The 17,396-nt window shown below is 55.5% G+C and overlaps 5 protein-coding genes across 5 annotated transcripts; 3 read left to right on the top strand and 2 right to left on the bottom strand.

Moving 5' to 3' along the window:
• Nucleotides 1–32: 32 nt before the first annotated feature.
• On the top strand, nt 33–2,798 carry CH63R_09388 (DNA helicase; the record flags this gene model as incomplete). The annotated part of the gene is made up of 3 exons (XM_018304362.1): nt 33–37; nt 136–2,479; nt 2,541–2,798. 3 exons carry the CDS (start codon nt 33–35, stop codon nt 2,796–2,798), a joined length of 2,607 nt encoding a protein of 868 aa, XP_018156385.1.
• A 1,626-nt stretch (nt 2,799–4,424) lies between these two features.
• On the top strand, nt 4,425–7,166 carry CH63R_09387 (uncharacterized protein; the record flags this gene model as incomplete). Its single annotated transcript, XM_018304361.1, has 6 exons — nt 4,425–4,641; nt 4,700–5,043; nt 5,100–5,370; nt 5,464–6,032; nt 6,113–6,373; nt 6,489–7,166. 6 exons carry the CDS (start codon nt 4,425–4,427, stop codon nt 7,164–7,166), a joined length of 2,340 nt encoding a protein of 779 aa, XP_018156384.1.
• Nucleotides 7,167–9,258: 2,092 nt separating this feature from the next.
• Nucleotides 9,259–10,063, top strand: CH63R_09386 (uncharacterized protein; the record flags this gene model as incomplete). Its single annotated transcript, XM_018304360.1, has 3 exons — nt 9,259–9,262; nt 9,386–9,490; nt 9,765–10,063. 3 exons carry the CDS (start codon nt 9,259–9,261, stop codon nt 10,061–10,063), a joined length of 408 nt encoding a protein of 135 aa, XP_018156383.1.
• A 1,543-nt stretch (nt 10,064–11,606) lies between these two features.
• Nucleotides 11,607–11,807, bottom strand: CH63R_09385 (uncharacterized protein; the record flags this gene model as incomplete). Its single annotated transcript, XM_018304359.1, has 1 exon — nt 11,607–11,807. The coding sequence occupies one exon, from the start codon at nt 11,805–11,807 to the stop codon at nt 11,607–11,609; it is 201 nt and encodes a 66-aa protein (XP_018156382.1).
• A 1,920-nt stretch (nt 11,808–13,727) lies between these two features.
• CH63R_09384 (Phosphoserine aminotransferase) lies at nt 13,728–15,019 on the bottom strand (the record flags this gene model as incomplete). The annotated part of the gene is made up of 2 exons (XM_018304358.1): nt 13,728–14,088; nt 14,148–15,019. 2 exons carry the CDS (start codon nt 15,017–15,019, stop codon nt 13,728–13,730), a joined length of 1,233 nt encoding a protein of 410 aa, XP_018156381.1.
• Between the last annotated feature and the right edge of the window lie 2,377 nt (nt 15,020–17,396).

Below are 17,396 nucleotides of genomic sequence, written 5' to 3'. Positions count from 1 at the left end.
ACTGCATAGAGCCTCTTTCTCAACCCGCTATCATGAGGTAAGACTTCTTATACTGCTTCTTTCAGCCTCTACCCGCATCACTCCATTCGCGTGCATGAGGAAAAAAAACCACTTTAGTGTTAACCATCAAACCAGTTCTCCTCTTAGAAACAACCCTAGTTCTGCCAACCGAGGGGCATCCGCTCGGGCGAGTCGCAAGCGTGGTCGTGCGAATGGCGACGATGGTTCGTCCGTTGCCCCGGCTTCAAGCCCCATGCCCTCGTCTCCCCCGGCACCCTTCATGGCGCACGGCGGTGACGATGACGAGGACATCGAGGACGAGGCCGAAATCCAGGATGACGACTTGGACGAAATGGACGAGATGGCTGAAGACGAAGTCGACCTTTTCAGGGAGGGATTCGAGCAAGATTACAGAGCCAAGGAAGACGATGGATACGAAGGCATCGACATCGATGACGAGGGCGAATTTGGCGATATGGACCTCGCCGAGAGACGGAAGCTCGAAGCCCAGCTCAACCGCAGAGACAGAGAGGTCGCTCGTCGCCAACGAATTCCTGCCGCTTTCCTCCCCGGCGAAGATGATGAGGGCGACATTGATCTGTCTGCCCAGCCTCGGCGTCGCCGCCACCACTACGATGAGGACCCCGACGAAGACATGGACGCCGATATTATGGATGAAGAACTTTCTCTAGAGGCCCTCCAGGATGTCAAGGCCGCCAGTCTGACGGAGTGGGTCTCTCAGCCCTTTGTGCAACGAACCATCAAGAGAGAATTCAAAGCATTCTTGACAGAGTACACCGACGAGCACGGCTCCTCAGTCTATGGCAACCGCATTCGGACCCTCGGTGAGATCAACGCCGAGTCTCTTGAGGTTTCCTACGAGCATCTCTCCACATCCAAGGCCATTCTGGCCTACTTCTTGGCCAACGCACCGGCTGAGATGCTCAAGTTGTTCGACGAGGTTGCCATGGATGTTGTGCTCCTTCACTACCCCGACTACGAGCGCATCCACGCCGAAATCCATGTCCGCATTTTCGACCTCCCCGTCCACTACACCCTGAGACAGCTTCGTCAATCACACCTCAACTGCTTGGTGCGTGTCAGTGGAGTCGTGACGAAGCGGACGGGTGTTTTCCCTCAGCTCAAGTATGTCAAGTTCGACTGCACCAAGTGCGGTATCACTCTTGGCCCTTTCCAACAAGAGTCAAATGTCGAAGTCAGGATTTCCTACTGCCAGGCCTGCCAGTCTCGGGGTCCTTTTACGCTCAACTCGGAGAAGACTGTGTACCGCAATTACCAGAAGCTCACCCTTCAAGAGTCTCCCGGCACGGTTCCCGCCGGTCGCTTGCCGCGCCACAGAGATGTTATTCTCCTTTGGGACCTCATCGACAAGGCCAAACCCGGTGAAGAAATCGAGGTGACTGGCGTTTACCGAAACAACTACGATGCACAGCTGAACAACAGGAATGGCTTCCCCGTTTTCGCCACCATTTTGGAAGCGAATAATGTCATCAAGTCCCATGACCAGCTGGCAGGTTTCCGTATGACGGAGGAGGACGAGCTTGAGATTCGCAAGCTTTCCAGGGACCCCGGCATCATCGAAAAAATCGTCAACTCCATGGCCCCAAGTATCTACGGCCACACGGATATTAAGACGGCTGTGGCTCTGTCATTGTTTGGTGGAGTTGCCAAGGTAGGACGTGGTTCCCACCAGGTTCGCGGTGACATCAACGTTCTGCTTCTCGGTGATCCTGGTACTGCCAAGTCTCAGGTTCTTAAGTATGTTGAGAAGACGGCTCATAGAGCCGTTTTCGCAACGGGTCAAGGAGCCAGTGCAGTTGGTCTGACAGCAAGTGTCCGACGAGACCCTCTAACCAGCGAGTGGACCCTGGAAGGCGGTGCCTTGGTGTTGGCGGACAAGGGCACGTGTCTGATCGATGAGTTCGACAAGATGAACGACCAGGACCGGACGTCTATCCACGAAGCCATGGAACAACAGACCATCTCTATTTCCAAGGCCGGTATTGTAACGACCCTTCAGGCTCGTTGCGGTATCATCGCAGCTGCCAACCCTATTGGTGGGCGGTATAACTCGACCATCCCCTTTTCCGCCAACGTCGAGCTCACCGAGCCCATTCTTTCTCGCTTCGACATTCTGTGCGTAGTCCGGGATACGGTTGAGCCTGAAGAGGATGAACGCCTTGCTCGCTTCATTGTTGGCTCGCACAGCCGCAGCCACCCTTCATCGCAGCCTGGGGAGGACTCGATGGAGGTGGAGAACGAGTCAGAGAACCAGGAAACACAAGCCGAGTCTCAGAGGAAAGAAGGCCAAATTCCGCAGGAACTCCTCCGGAAGTACATCTTGTACGCGCGTGACCACGTCAGTCCGAAGTTGTACAACATGGACGAGGACAAGGTCGCTCGCCTGTTCGCCGATATGAGAAGAGAATCCCTGGCTACCGGCGCATACCCCATCACCGTAAGTCCCTCGCCCCTAGATGACGTATTAAAGAGATAGAATGATGCTAATTCAACCCCAGGTTCGTCACCTCGAGGCCATCATCCGCATCAGCGAGGCCTTTGCAAAGATGAGGCTCTCGGAATACTGCAAGGCGGAGGATATCGACAGGGCCATTGCTGTGACGGTTGAGAGTTTTGTCGGCAGCCAAAAGGTCAGCTGCAAGAAGGCGTTGGCACGAGCTTTTGCCAAGTACACACTGAACAAGCCGAGTGGGAACTCGCAAAGGAGGACGGGAACCAGTCAGGCATCGAGACGCGCAGGCCTCATGCGAGCTTAACTTGGTCGGCCTAGTCTTGAGTATTGGGATTCTTCGCGATTTAAAAGTGTGGGTGGAACAATTGATGTACCGGCAAAAACAGGCTGGCGGCGATCGGCGCAGAGGCAAGCGCATATGTCCTGGATGGGTGTTTGATGGATGATATCAGGTTAATGCGCATAATGGTTGTTTTCTTGTATGTTGGTTCAATACATGCCGACTGGAGGAAGAAAATGTCCCTCGTACTGAAGTTCGTCATTGGAGAGTACCCGGATTAGAAACGAAGAAGGGGGTGCGAGTCGATTCTCGATTCAACGTAGAACAACCCATTGCCCATTCAGATGGACGAGAAGAAGTCCTCAGTCCCCAATGATGCCAGTAGAAGCCGCATTTGACAAGGACCTTTCATCTACCAAAGTATATCCGTACTCACTAGCCCTAGGCTACCGACTGTAAGCACCGTCTTCTTCCTTACTTCACTCCCTCCCTACCTTCGGTCTCTGTTTCACAAGCCTCCCGCGGTGGCAGCTGCCCTTGCTCAGTTCATTCTCCTCGTATCAAATCTGGCCCTCCCTGTGTAATGTGATTGTTTGTCGATGCGGATTAGGAAAAACGACCCGTCCCTTCGATCTGCATCTCGTCTGCCGGAAGAAACAGACCCGGATCGCAGGAAACGGCCCAGCTTGCTCGCAAGCTTGATGCCGCGATCCATTCGTGCTTTCATATAGAACATGCCCCTGCTTTGTTTGCTATCGTACCACATTTTGTGATACGTATCGCCATGCGCGACGCCGTTACGGGTCCAACGCCTGCTAGTGTCTACGCGCGTGCTTTCAAGAGGACCAGTTTCCTCCCTTGGTTTCCAGTCTCCCAGAGCAGCATTCCTCAACTAACTACCGGCGCCGCCGACGTACAATCGCTACTGAATGGAGAACCAGCAGATCGTCTGGGTGATCAACTTTCATTCAGGATTCTTCCCTCGGGTGTCAGACGCTGCAGCCTCCTTGCAAAGTTGGCAGTCCCCAAACAGTGTCTCGTTAGATCATCAGTCAGTCATGCTCATCTGGGACTAGACTGTAGTACACTGACCACGCCGTCCTTGATCCCACACACCGGGGTAGAAAGAAGGCTATCATGACCCCATTCTCTCCCCCCCTTGCCCCAGTCTCCGAGGGGGTGGAAGAATCTCATCTACTCAAACGACAAACAACTGCCGACAAGTCTCGGCCCTCTAATATCTTTCTTTCGTCCTTCCACTCCCGGCGACATGGCTGCGAGCCAATACCATACGGCGCCATCATCGACCTTTCAACATTGAGTGGCGCTGGGCATAATCGAACGCACCAGGTTGAGATGTCGGGCGCTTCTCAAAAGGACGCTCTCGGAGTCTCGTTGAGTAGTATCATGAACCGAATGTCCTCGAAACGCGTTTTCATCGACGCTAAGAGCAGTTGTCCCGCAATCCCTCGTTCCAACCGCGGTCTCTTTAGTACACCAAAGTCTGACCATACATCACCATCGAGCGACTCGAAAGACGGAACAACTCCGTGGCTGCCGAACCAAGGTCACGACCTCGTATCGCCGCTTGAGTCAGCGCCGTCGTCTCCAGCTGTGGCGATACCGGTATCGCCTGAAACCAAGCACCCAATGGCTTGGGACGACCCCCCAAAGTCCTCCGCTTCATGGCACAATGATGCTGAAGAAATGGGAGACCTAGGGCGCGCGACGCCGAGAAAGGATGACAGCCTACACCAAGGCAGTATAGCAGGGCCGGTCAGTGGGAAAAGTCCACTTAGGCGGAATGGAAACCTTGCTGTAGGGCCTGACCAGAAGGATGATGATGACATGCTATACAAGAGATTCAGTAAGTCCTCATACAGCGCCACTTGGTCGCAGTCATGAAATTTTAACAGAGAGCCCAGGCCGACCGCCAACATATTGTGATTCGCGAAAGGACGTCCACAGAAAGAAGCATAACTGGCTGTCTGTGTCGATCTTGGCTCTGTCGGTTTACTCGACAGGTCTCAGCTGCCTTTGGTTCATCGTGGCCGTCGTGCAGCCACGATGGGGCCCGCAGATCTCGTCAAGTGGCGGAATCCTTCCCTCGACGGCGTCCCTGGTGTGCGCCATGTTCGCCAAAACGATTGAGATATCGTTTGTGACTGTCTTTGTGACCTTCATCGGCCAGGTTCTGACGCGGCGCGCCTTCGTAAGGAAGTCCAAAGGCATGACCCTGGCCGAGATGACCATGAGGAACTGGGTCATTGTGAGTTCAAGCGTGGTCTCTTGCGGCGTTGACACGGGCTGACTCGACATATGAAGCAACCGGGGTTCCTGATCACGCACTCGGAGACGCTGCCGTATGCCGGAATGACGCTGCTCGGGGTCGTTTCTCTCATCGCGACAGTGGCCTCGACGCTCTATACAACCGCGTCCGATGCCATGGTCACTCCCAAGCTTAAGTACGGTGGGTGGGAGAGCAAAACGCTGAGCGGTTACGTTTTGGCCTCCTATGCGAACCCGCCCTTTGCTCGTGAAAGGTGTCAGACACCACTGCGAGACAGCGACCCTGCCGGTGTCGATACTGCCGGACGTGCGTGTCTCGAAGTGCTGTACGCGGGACAGTGTAAGCCGCCTCGTGGATTGCGTCTTGGGAAAGAGAGTAAAGTGCTGACAGTCTTTCCAGCTTACCGAAACCTGATGTCCTTCTTGGGCGACTGGGACGCCATCAACAAGAACGGCACAAGCGCCACGGTGGACATCTCGCAACGCCCCGTGGGAACGGCGCTGCTGTACGACAACACGACGCTGACGTCGGCGTGGATCGAGGTCAATTTCAGCAATGCGACCAAGAATTATGAGGAACACGGCAGGGTCGTCAACAACGTGACGCTCGCAATGCCGCACCCGAGCGTGTACGACGCGGCGACGAACCCGGTCAACAAGATCCTGCAGCCGAACGACCTGTCGGGCGTGGGGGAGTACGCCATCAAGGCGAGCGTCGTGTCGCCCGCTCTGAACGTCATGTGCGTCAACATGGCGCCGGACGAGCTTGCGCCTCTGGTCTATACGGAGTGGCCCCTGGGCCAGGTCAACTCCAATGATACGTTGGTCCCGGGACAGAGAATCGGCCCCCTGGACTGGGAGCATTATGTGCCTGGGCCGTCGGAGACGGAGTGGCTGAATCGGACGTCGGTGGACGACATCTTCCGTTGGGGAGAGCAATACAACCGACGACCGCCCGTGTTCCAGCTTGTGAGTGCCATCTCAGGGGTAGAGAAAAGCGAATGATGACGCGAGGGCTAACATTTTGCCTTTCTCTCTCTCACTCTCAGTACCCGGCCGACTTCAACATGGTGACCAACACCACCACCCTGAACGATGCCATTTACATCCTGACGAAATCGGCGTCGGTCGCGGACTACACGCTCTGCGAGATGCGTTCGTGGGTATCCCCTCTCTGCTCGACGCACTTCAACATCTCGGGCACGACGGGAGCGCACATGCAAGCGCACTGCGAGGATCCCGAGGACGAGGACAGCTACAACCACGTCCACCCAGAAGTCACGTTCTCTGTGCCCGTGGTTGATTGGAAGGTAGGTCTCTCTCTCTCTCTCTCTCTCTCTACCTTGCTTGCGCGCGCTTGGCACACACACACAAACACACACACATACGCGCGCGCACATGGATATTCACTCACATCGGTCTCAGAACATCGCAGACCAGTGGCGCCTGTCAATGGATATTAACGGCGGGGCGCAAAACAACAACGCGTCCAACGCGCGCATCCTTACGCAGTTCGTGCTCAAGGAGCCGCGGCTGGACCCCCTGCTCCCGTCCATTGCCGAGGCGCTCGCCGTGTACGCGTCGTCGACCATCATCATCGGCGGCCACGGCACGCCGTTCGAGCACTACTGGCGGCACGACAAGACGCAGCTCGGGGCGCCGGGCAGCCTGGACCGGTTCGAGGCGTCGATCCGGACGCAGGAGTACACGTCGGGCCACGTGGCGGAGTGGCAAAAGGCGTTCTACGTTGTGCTCGTGGTGGTGGTGGGCATCAACGTGGTCTGCCTGGCATACTTCCTCGGGCGGTCCGGGCTGGTGACGGACTTCACGGAGCCGCAGAACCTGTTCGCGCTGGCGGTCAACTCGCCGCCCAGCGAGCAGCTCAAGGGCAGCTGCGGCGGGGGCCCGGTGAAGCGCGACCTCGTGGTTCCGTGGCGTGTGGCGTACGCGAGCGGCGCGAACCACTACTTCTTCGAAGAGGCGAGCGACCGGCCGTGGCGGGGCAAGTATGCCGGGCAGGACCTGTTGTCGGCGGACACTGCGTACCACGGGCGGCAGCGGAGCAGCTACCAGAGGCTGAGCACGAGTACTTCGTGGCTGTAGACTGGCGATGGGTGTGGATGTGGAGGAAGTGTGTACACTACGGATATATTGGGTTTTCTGGGTTTTCTTGGCTCATGTCATCTAGGGGCGGGCTGGCCTGGTTGGGTGGCTCGAGGTCTGAGGGGTTGTCGACGACGGGCAAGTTTGGAAGGCATTGACAAGATGTGTTTTATCATGAAAAAAGGGGTATTGGTATGGTAGACACAAGAAGGCAGGCAGGCAGGCTGGGACGGACGCATGTCTAGAGTTACAAATGATGTCAAGGAGCCCAGATGGCTGGATCCAAGCATATGTATGTAAGTATATATATATATATATATATACAACCAACATCCACCATCATTTGCCTTTGGGCCAATACATTTCCGAAGACAGAGAAGCAGGCAAAATCCGTCTGTAGGTTAGATGGGAATTCCAATCCAAGCAACTCATCACCGTCACGCCAATTTCTTCTCTTCTTTTTTTTTTTTCCTTCTTCCGTCGTCTTGGCGTTTGAGTGCTGCGACTAGGCCTGTGCTCACCCTCTATTGATTGATTTATTTGCCTCCTCCATCCCGGTCCTCACATGAGATGAAGCCAGAACATTGGCTACAGCAAGACGAAAGGGGAAACGATAGAGTTACAATAAAAAAGATTCCCTACTCCGTAATAAGAAGAAAAGGGAAAAAGGAGGAGGAGAAATGACCGGTGATATTCGCTCGCTCACAGTGGGCTTGAACAAGGTGGTTCCCGGCGTTCAGCGTGTTCGAGAAAAGGAGGCTGTGCAAGGTGGTCCCTCAAACCTTATAATGCCTGCCGCGTGAGACGTCTCTGTCTTTTTTGACATGTTGGACCGATTGTACATATAGATAATTAGCGTTCATACCATGACCGGCAGATTGAGCCATGTGGCCAACTGGCACGATTCCACCGTCTAAACTGCTTGAACTGCCTTGCCATTCATTCACCTCACCACCCACTCGGTTTCTTGGTTTCTTGGTCATCCGCAGCGTAAACCATCGGTCGCCCTTAGCCTCACTCACTCGCCCCTGTCTTACACGAATAGGGGCGGTCAACCAACTGCTCTGCACAGAGTACTCTGCACTGTGGCTTATAATCCCGCTGCATACCTAGGTACCTAGCGAGACGACTGGCACAGACGGCAGGCGTTGGCGAAGGACACCACAACTCAGCCAAGGTTCCCTGACGCTTGCAGCGGCATCTGTGCGGATCGGCCCAGGCCCAGTCACGTTCCCTCTGTGTTTTGGTTTCTTGGCATCAACCAAGCCTCTCTCTCACGCCTCTTTCTCGCTGCCACTGCCACTGCCTCTGTCTTTGCTTCTACCTCAGCTTCCCCATCTCGTCAACCTCGCTTCCTATCCTTAATCCACAGTAATTTCCTCCCATCCCTCTGGTAGATCTGCTGCATCGCCCCCCTTCGCCCGTTCTTTCTGTATCTTGCATCTTGCATCCCGCATCCGCATCCTCATCCGCATCCGCATCGCCTGAAGTTCCCACCCGCTGCTCCGTCACTGTCCTCCCCCCCTCCATCAATCCAACCAACACCCAGACCTTCGACGTCAGTCTTGGCATCCTCAGCAACTACATTGGCATCCCATCCCGCTCCATACAGCCCGCGAGCATTCCATCACGAGGGTGTGGCCCGTCTTCCGGTCTTTACTAAACTCATCGGCTGCCCCCACTGGCGCTACCGCTGCCGCCGCCGTCGCCGCCGACGACTGTAACGCTCCTCGCAAGAAGGCCGTCTTTCCACACAGGACAGAAGACAAAGACGGTAGGGACCCCTCGAGAACCGAAACGATTTCGCATTCTACCGTCCCCGCTTGGTATTCTTTCCTTCTGTCACTTCATTGAGGAATGCAAATACTCTTCACTTTGGACCCGACACTCACGTCCCGGCCCTCACGCCCCGGCCCTCACGATTGAACCCCCCCCTCAAAGCCGACGGCCGAAACAAGCGAGAGTGAGAGGTCACCACGGAAATCCCGGAACGGAAATACGACATTGGCATTTTGAGCGTGCGTGAGAGAGACGGCCAGAGCAAGTGAGAGTGAGAGTGAGAGTGAGAGATCACCACGATACGAGAGTAAATATGCGTATGTCCGGCCCCTCCACCGCCACCGCTCATCCGAACAATACTCACTACCTCACGGTTTCCATTTAACCCCGTTCCACATGTGCGGCAGTCACAAGAGATCGTATGCTTACCCGTCAAACAGCTTATTATGCCAGAACCAAGGGCCGGACGCAGGAAATCCCTCCCGACGGCAGCCGGACACCTCTCTCCGGCGCCCGGTCACCGCTGCCGCCCCGGACACCCCTCGGTGAGTCTCCGGCGCCGACCTCTACCCACTTTCCTAATCCTCTCATCCCCATCACATCCTCCCCATTGCCGCCATGATCCATCCACTCATCCCCTCCGCCCTCGCCCATGCCCACTCAACTCACTCACATGTCATAACCTCCCCATCACCTTACCCCTCCGCAATCATGCACCGCTCGCTCATCATCTTTTTTCTCTTTCTCCCATCTCTACTCTCTTGCCCGAGCCATTCTCTCGACGATTTTCTTCGAAAAGACACCACTAACATCCACAAGACCAACGACCCCCGTCGCGCTCCCTGCCCGACCTGAGCGCTGATGTCCGCGCCGCCCTCGAGGCACCCAAGCACGACGACGTCACCTACCGCCACAGCGTCTGGACTCGCTGCCGATGCTGCCGCCCCGGCCGCGGACCTTTCGCCCTGCTGCGCCGCGTCATCCTCGTCCCGCTCGCCGACATCCTGCAGTTTCTCGAGACGGCCTCCGAGTCTGTGCCGCCCGTCATCCCGGCGTTGCTCGCCGCGCTGTTCTTGCTGGTAGCGCTGCCACTGTTGATCGCCGGTGACTTCATATGAGTGGGTACGGGAACCTCAAACGGCGGGCAGCGCCGTCTGAGAGATGGGGGATGGGATGTTAATTGTATCGGGGGCTTTATTGCATTGGCGTTAGTTGTTGGTCGTTGCTACAGAGGGCTCTGTGAAGGACCGAGGAACGTCCCGAGGTAAACTCAAATGCGCGTGATATCGAGTGCTACGATAGACTGCGCGAGACCGACTTTTGTTAGTTGTTATTATCCCCGGCGGCGCATCAAACAAGCGAGTGGACCGTTTCTGGGACGCGACCAGATTTGCTGTATTTCTATACTGCCTATTGTAGGCAGGAACCTCTGCCACGATGGGTCAAGAGAATGTGTTCCAACGTACCGACCATGTTCTGCTCTTCAGGCCCGGGATGTGTCGAACAGCCTGGGTCACGTCGTGACTAAACATCAACGAGATCCAATCCACCCACCCCCCCTTCTTTTGAGCAAGCCATAGCCTATCTGAGACCGGAAATCTCGACGCGTGGAAGATACGGGCGGGCCACAGTTGTGCCGCCCGGCTTTCTCCCTGCGGAACCGGTGGTGGGGGCAGCCTCGAGGCTCGCGCGCACGGCGCGGTCGTGGGTCTCGTCGGCTGCCGGGTCTGGTCGGGCGGCCTTCCCTCGGTAGGGCGGGGAGGGGAGGGGGGTTTGATCCAAGAGGCGTGTTTTTCCGGACTCCGGCTCCCGACTTAGCCAAAGATTGACTTGGAAAAGTAGAAATGTAAGGCATGAAAACAATCACAACAGCAACAACAGCAAAAAAAAAAAAAACCCTCGGTTTGCGAAGCAGCTTTGTTTCGTCGCGACCTGCCAAAAGCACTGCGCACAGACGGAAGGGGGCATGCCGTGTTAGTGCCAGTCCGAGTCTGAAAGCGACTAGCGCTGGCAAAACAAACAAACGAACCACTTTTGCATAGGTAAGAAAAAGAAGAAAAAAATAAAGAGCCACTCATGGTCTTGCATTTAAGTGTGGTTCAGGTCTAGGAATGCCTGGGTTGCTAAGGGGGAAAAAGTCAAAAGTAAGGTAAACAAAGCGACCATCACAAGGTGAAGCGCTAGCAGCAGAATGCATCAGCAACCGTAGGTTTTTTTTTTTTTTGCGCAACTTGAAATAGGTATCATTAAGTACTTGATGTAGAATGTGTTTGCGGCGTCGCGATTGACAGGTGGCCGCTCCCACGCATTATCCGGCTGGTCGTGATGCCGGTATGTATGTACACCCCGGACGTCTCCTTCGTAACCATGTCTCGTGTGAGACTCCAATCCCGCAGACGTTGCCCTGGGTCGAGAATCGAAAACCGAGATCGAGTGGTAGGTGATCCGTGACAGTGTAAACATGAAGTCATGTCAACAAACCAGAGCTGGCTCCTCCGCATGTGCCAGCCCGTGACCCAACTCGAGTGTGTGTGTGTGTGTGTGTGTGTGTGTAAGTGGGCGGAAGGTCGTTCATCCCGACTTCAAAGCGCGCCCAGTTTGAAGCCATTCATTACTTTCGTCCATATCCTTCTTCATTCTCAGGAGAAGTAGGTGTCGCGTTTATGCCTGGGCGGCGGCGGCTTGACGCTTGGCCTTGCGGCGCGAGAGGCAGCGGGAGACCAACAGACCGGTAACGCCCACGGCAACGAGGAAGACGATGCAGAAGACGACGACTACACCGGCCTCCTGGGCAGCCCAGTTCTGGCGCTTGGCGAGCTGGTGGACAGCGTCGCGGGCGACAATGGAGTTGATGGCGGGCATTTTGAACGGTAAGATGAGTGGAGGAGAGTCGGCTGCAGAAAAAAAAAAGAGAAATTTGTCAGCGGGTGAGTAACGATGAGAGGGGGAAAAGCGATTGAATGAAGAAACAATGACGGGCAAGTTAGTTATGTATGAACGAGGCCGTGGCGACGACTGTTTGCGATGAGCCGGAGCGTTTCCGTAGCGTGCCGCCCCAAAAGCGGCCAGAGTCGCCGGGGTCGAGCAAACGAGGTGGATAAGGGCGTGCAAGCTTGTCCATTTGAGGCATTTTATGGAGACGCCAGCTCTTCGCCTTTGGGACCTTTGGGAAGCCGGCCCTGGGAGCTCAGTATGCCCATCGTCATCGCCGGGGTATCCGGCCTTCGCGCTCTGTCGCAGGGGGGAAACACCTCGGCTGCTTTCCCTGACCATTCCATCGTGCAGCTTAGACAGGTTGGGTTGCTGAACGCGAAGCTCGAGAACATGCGACGGACACAAATTGAGGGGGCCAGGAACACTGCCGCAAAGGAATTGGGACGTCGAGAGGGGAAAGTCAATTACCTTTGATCAGTCGGGGCCGAAGGTTCAGTGTCCAAGTGGCAGGGACAGACAGAGTGAGTGCGCGGTGGGGAAAGGGCCCGGTACGATCGCTGTAAAGGCCTGAGTTTGGGCGAGGAGTGAATTGACCGTTATGGAGGAACAGAGTGGAAATGAGGCAGGTGTGAGCAAGTTGAAATGATTGATTGATTGTCGAAAGACTCGAGGGAGAGATTGAAGGAGATGAGGAAAGGAGAGGAGAAGAGGACGGGCCGGTAGACTGATCTGGGCGGGCGGAAGCAATGTAAATAGCTGGTCAAAATGTCGGACCTTCCACGGACACTCTCACATCCCTACATACAGATACCTACTTACCTACAGCACACCCACCCTCTTCCACCACAACTGTCCAGGGCAACTGGCTGGGGCAGGTACAGATACGGAGGCTGGTACCTCGGCGCCAGGCTCTCGTCTCACCGGTGGCGGGCCAGAGTTTAGGCCATTGGCAAGTCGCGATCCGTACTGGTGAGGTGGGATCGGAGGTCGCGTTATGTCATAAGAACGGCGCCAAGAGAGCAGGGGAACAAAAAGCTTGTCTCCATGGATGCCGGGAAAACGGCAGGGCCAGACTGACTGGTTTTCAGCGGTCACCAAAGACCAGAGAGTCACCACTCACCATCGTCTAGCAGCGGAGTCTTGATCTACAGACGTTACTAGGCACGGGAGGCCGTTCCTTGTTCTTCTTTCCAATTTCACTTCCCACTTTTCCCCCATTTCTCTCTTGCGTGAAGGCTGAGCCCGATTCACGGGTCGACACACTATCTGGCCTACCTCTCTCTCTCTGTCTCTCGTCTTCCCTATATCCTGTTCTACAGGTATGGTGTGTGCATGGGTGTTGGTGGTGCGAGCTTCAACCATGGGTCCATTACGCACGGGGACTCGACGCGGCCATTGGATGGCAGGGCTCCAATCTGAATAGTGTCTCCAGGGATTCCCATTTCTTCTTCCCAACCTGAGCGAGCAGTCGCCGCCTTAGCCCGGGCCAGCCCGGCCGAGAGAATAGTGTACATGGCATGTCACACCAACTACAGCTACAGAGCATCTGACCGACCAGGCGGAACGGAGTATAGCTCTTTTATGAGCCGAAACCCTTGGGGCAGAAACAGGCGAGAAACAGACAGTGATCAACGATTGTGACCGAGAGCTAAACCGATCACTGACGGTAACGTATATCTACCTACCAGCGTTTAACCCTGCGTAAACTTGACGAGTAAAGCGCCAATGATTCTCTTTTAGCTACTCCTGAGCAGCCACCATGATAGCCTCTACTCGTGCTACAACATCGTTTTTGGTCACCATACCCCGACTCGTTAGCTAAGATGGCCTCTCTCTTATCGACACCCCCTACCGCGACGCGAAAGTCTCGATGAACTTGGCAAGCTTCTCCGCACCCTCGAGAGGAACTGAGTTGTAGTTGCTCGCCCGGATTCCTCCCACGTCACGGTGGCCCTTCAACCCGGTCAGCCCCTGGGCGGCAGCCGCCTTCAAGAAGGCTTCCTCGGCGGCATCGCCATCCTTGATCCTGAAGCAGATGTTCATACGGGACCGCACCGTCTTGTCCGGCACGATCCTGTAGGTTTCAGGGTGGGCCTCGAGGGCCTTATAGATGAGTTGAGCCTTCCGTTCAGATATGGCCTGCTGACCTTGGACCTTGTCAGGGTGTTGTTGCAGCAGCCTCTTCAGAACCCGGCCCGCGATGTACACGCTGTAGAGAACTTGATTAATTTCAACTGGCAAGATTGCCTTGTGTAAGTGCGTACCTACTCAAAGATGCTGAGTGTGTTGTAGAGACTGTTGCTCTTGGCAATAGCCGCATACTCGAGGATACGAGGCGGAATCGGCAGACCCAGTTGTCTCATCAAGGCCGCGGAAGGCTGCGGCAGGAGGCTCTTCTTGATGATGACGACAGTCACACCGGTCGATCCAAGGTTCTTTTGGGCACCGAAGAAGATGGCCGAGAAGTTGCGAACCGGAATCTTCCTTGAAAGGATGTTGGAGCTCATGTCGGCAACAACAATTGGCCCATTGGGTCCCGGCTCGAGGGATTTGGGAAACCCGGGGAACTCGACGCCATCGACGGTCTCATTGTCGCAGTAGTAGACCATGGCAGCGTCCTGAGACAGGTTCCAGGTACTCTCATCCGGGATCGTTCCAAACTTGCCGCCATTTGTCTTGCGGCTGTCCGCCACGATGTTGACGTGCTCGGAGCCAAAGAGCCGCTCAGCTTCCGCCGCTGCCTTTTGCGACCAGCCACCAGTGACGATGTAGTCGATCTTGAGGTTCTTCACGGCCGCCTTGAGCTCCGGGACTGCGCTGTCATCATCCGACCCAATCTCGTTACGCTTGCGAGCAACCCAGTTGCCGACAAGGTTATACGCCGTAGCAGAGAACTCTCCCGAGCCACCGCCCTGCATGAAGAGGACCTCATAGTCGTCGGGAATGTCAAGGTAGGAGGCCAGATCGGCCTTAGCCTCATTGATGATGGTGGTAGCAATGGCCGAGCGGTGCGAGTGCTCGGCGATGCCTAGACCAGTATCTTCAAAGTTGACCAGGGCCTTGGCAGCGTCCTCAAGGACGTCAGTAGGCAGCAAGGCCGGGCCTGCACCAAAGTAGGTGATGTCTGCTCTAGAGGGCATGGCGAATCTGTTCTGTTGAAGCTTGAAATATCTGACTGATGAAATACAGATCGGCCGGACTCAGAGAGGTTGTGTGACTCGAAGCAGTGACAAAACGAAGAAAGAAAAAAAAATGCCCCACGTTCCTCAAGTTGCAGCTCTCTGCCCGGCCTTCGGAGGCAATGGTGGGGTAAAGGTGAGTCGATACTATCTGCCGAACCTAAGCCGGCCCTGATGCAGCCCAAGTACAGTAAAAGCAGCGAGCGGTCACGTAAGCTTGGATGGCAGGAAGACGACAGGATTGGTGCTGCGGGACATGGATCGTTTGCGGGGCCGAGCCGGGATAAGCACCGGGCCCCAGCACACTTTTTAGGTGGGTTCGCAGGGCTACTGGTTCGTCCAGGTTCGCTCTGCCGTTGCCGTAGGAAGCATTGTCACTTCCTTGTATAGATACTACTGACAATAACAGGAAGAAGAAAAATGTCGAGTGAAAAAAAAGGAGACTTGCAGACGGGTCTGTCATCAACACGCCCCGAGTTAGTCGACGGCGAGCGCGATGGGGTGTTTTGCGTAGTAATGCAAATCCATTGGCGTCCACCACCAGGCAACGGAGCTATTCATTGGGGGAAGGACGTTTCTTTGTTTTACCTCTGGAGCATCATCGAGCTCCCGAGCTCCCATACCTGGCCGATTAAAGGATGCCCTTGCTGCTGCTTGTGCCCGCCCGACCCTGTGTCAGCGACAGACTCCCATGGCCCATGACAATCCTTGATCTCGTCTCGTTTTCGTAGTTCGCCTCTCGGTGACTCCCAGCCCTCCGCCTATCATCTCTTTTCAAATATACCCTGCTTGGCGAGCTGCATCGCCCTTGTCCACCAGCAACAAGCCTTGCAAGACCGGCCACAGCAGTGGTTTCACCTCCCCATGAGGGCAAGGCATAACATAGAAGCTCTGCGAGCTCATCGCAGATTATCCCTCAACACCTCGATCCTGGCTGGCTGGCTGGCGATAGCTCTGCGCAGGCTGCGCCCGGCCAAGCTGCTGCGCAATTGTTGGCAAAGCACTTGGCGACCTCTCTTGGAAAGTGAAAAGCGCGAATTTGGCCAAGGGATCTTGCCTGAATCAGTCACCTGACTGGGCCGCGGCTAGGCAAAGGTAAAGACCGCAACGCTGAGCAACGCGGGGCTCGTCATTTCAGGTAATTCTGCTTGAAAATCAAACGCTGAATAAATGAAATAAACCACTAACAGACGGACGATCGCATGTCAAGGCGGTCTTCACCGGCCCCCGCCATCTTCTATCACTACACCACCCTAGTGAGGTAGCTTGGCACTGACTCTCCCCCATCATCCTTGGTGCGTCACGTCGCATCACACCACAAACCTCTTCATGACTGCTGCCCGCCGTCCGGCCAAACTCTGGCCTGATCAGTCATCCCGCGCCGGGGACCGCGCTGCCTTTTTCCAAAAGAGCTCGCGCCGTTCCCTGGCAGCGTCCACGCGGGTGCTTACCTCAAGTCCACCGTCAACACACTGATTTGCTAAGAACAACCTCATGGCCCGTCTCCAGCCGGGCGAGTTCAAGGTACGGAGTCTTTGTTGTCTGTGAACAACCAACCTCGGAGATCCACACACGGCGTGGGTAAGAGCATGGTCCATGGTGTATCCGCACAGTCCGAATCCCGTCGTCCGCCCGTTCCGTCGCGGCGTCGCCCCAATTTGAAATTTCTCTCTTTCTTTTCGCCCAGTTCCATTCACGGTGACTTCCAATCCGGCGCTTGTTTCACGTCAAAACAGCCGGCTCTTAAAATGACAGCTTTGCCAGCCACTTTTTCTAGATCACCTGGACCGCAAACATTGTCTTGCCTAATGTAATACCACCGCCTGCCGGAGATGCTGAACGAATGATCAGATCATCCACCGGCATGTAGATAGGTTGAGACCCGCCCTTTCCATCCTATGACGCCATGTTTCTCTAGGGCGATAACGGCTTATCTGCTTATCGCAGCAACGGACCCTCGCGCGGCGGGGGACGCCTACCATCGGGGGTCGGGTGACCAATCACCGCCGTGCTCGTCCCGGCCGAGGAGTTGTTTCCCCCGATGCCCAGTAGAATATCGGACACGACTGCCTCGCTGCGGTGCGCTTCAGTCGGGCGCATGGCCGCCATAACTGTCTGACATGCAGCCTGTGGCATCACGAGGGCGTCGTCATCCACCACCAAACGCCTCCAAAAAACACGTTTGGTTTTTTGCACTGCTTCCACTCTCGATCTAAGTTGATCTCGGCTCTCTAAAACCTCTGGGCACTTGTCTTTGCCTCCTTCTTCATTCCCCCTCATAATAGGAAAAGAAGAAAAAAACAACCTCAACAGTGCCCGTCGACTATCCCCCGCACCC

This window comes from Colletotrichum higginsianum, chromosome 6 (genome assembly GCF_001672515.1).
Source record: "Colletotrichum higginsianum IMI 349063 chromosome 6, whole genome shotgun sequence".
Taxonomy (NCBI): domain Eukaryota; kingdom Fungi; phylum Ascomycota; class Sordariomycetes; order Glomerellales; family Glomerellaceae; genus Colletotrichum; species Colletotrichum higginsianum.
The sequence above is the reverse complement of the archived record's forward strand: the minus strand, read 5'-3'. Positions and strand labels throughout refer to the sequence as shown.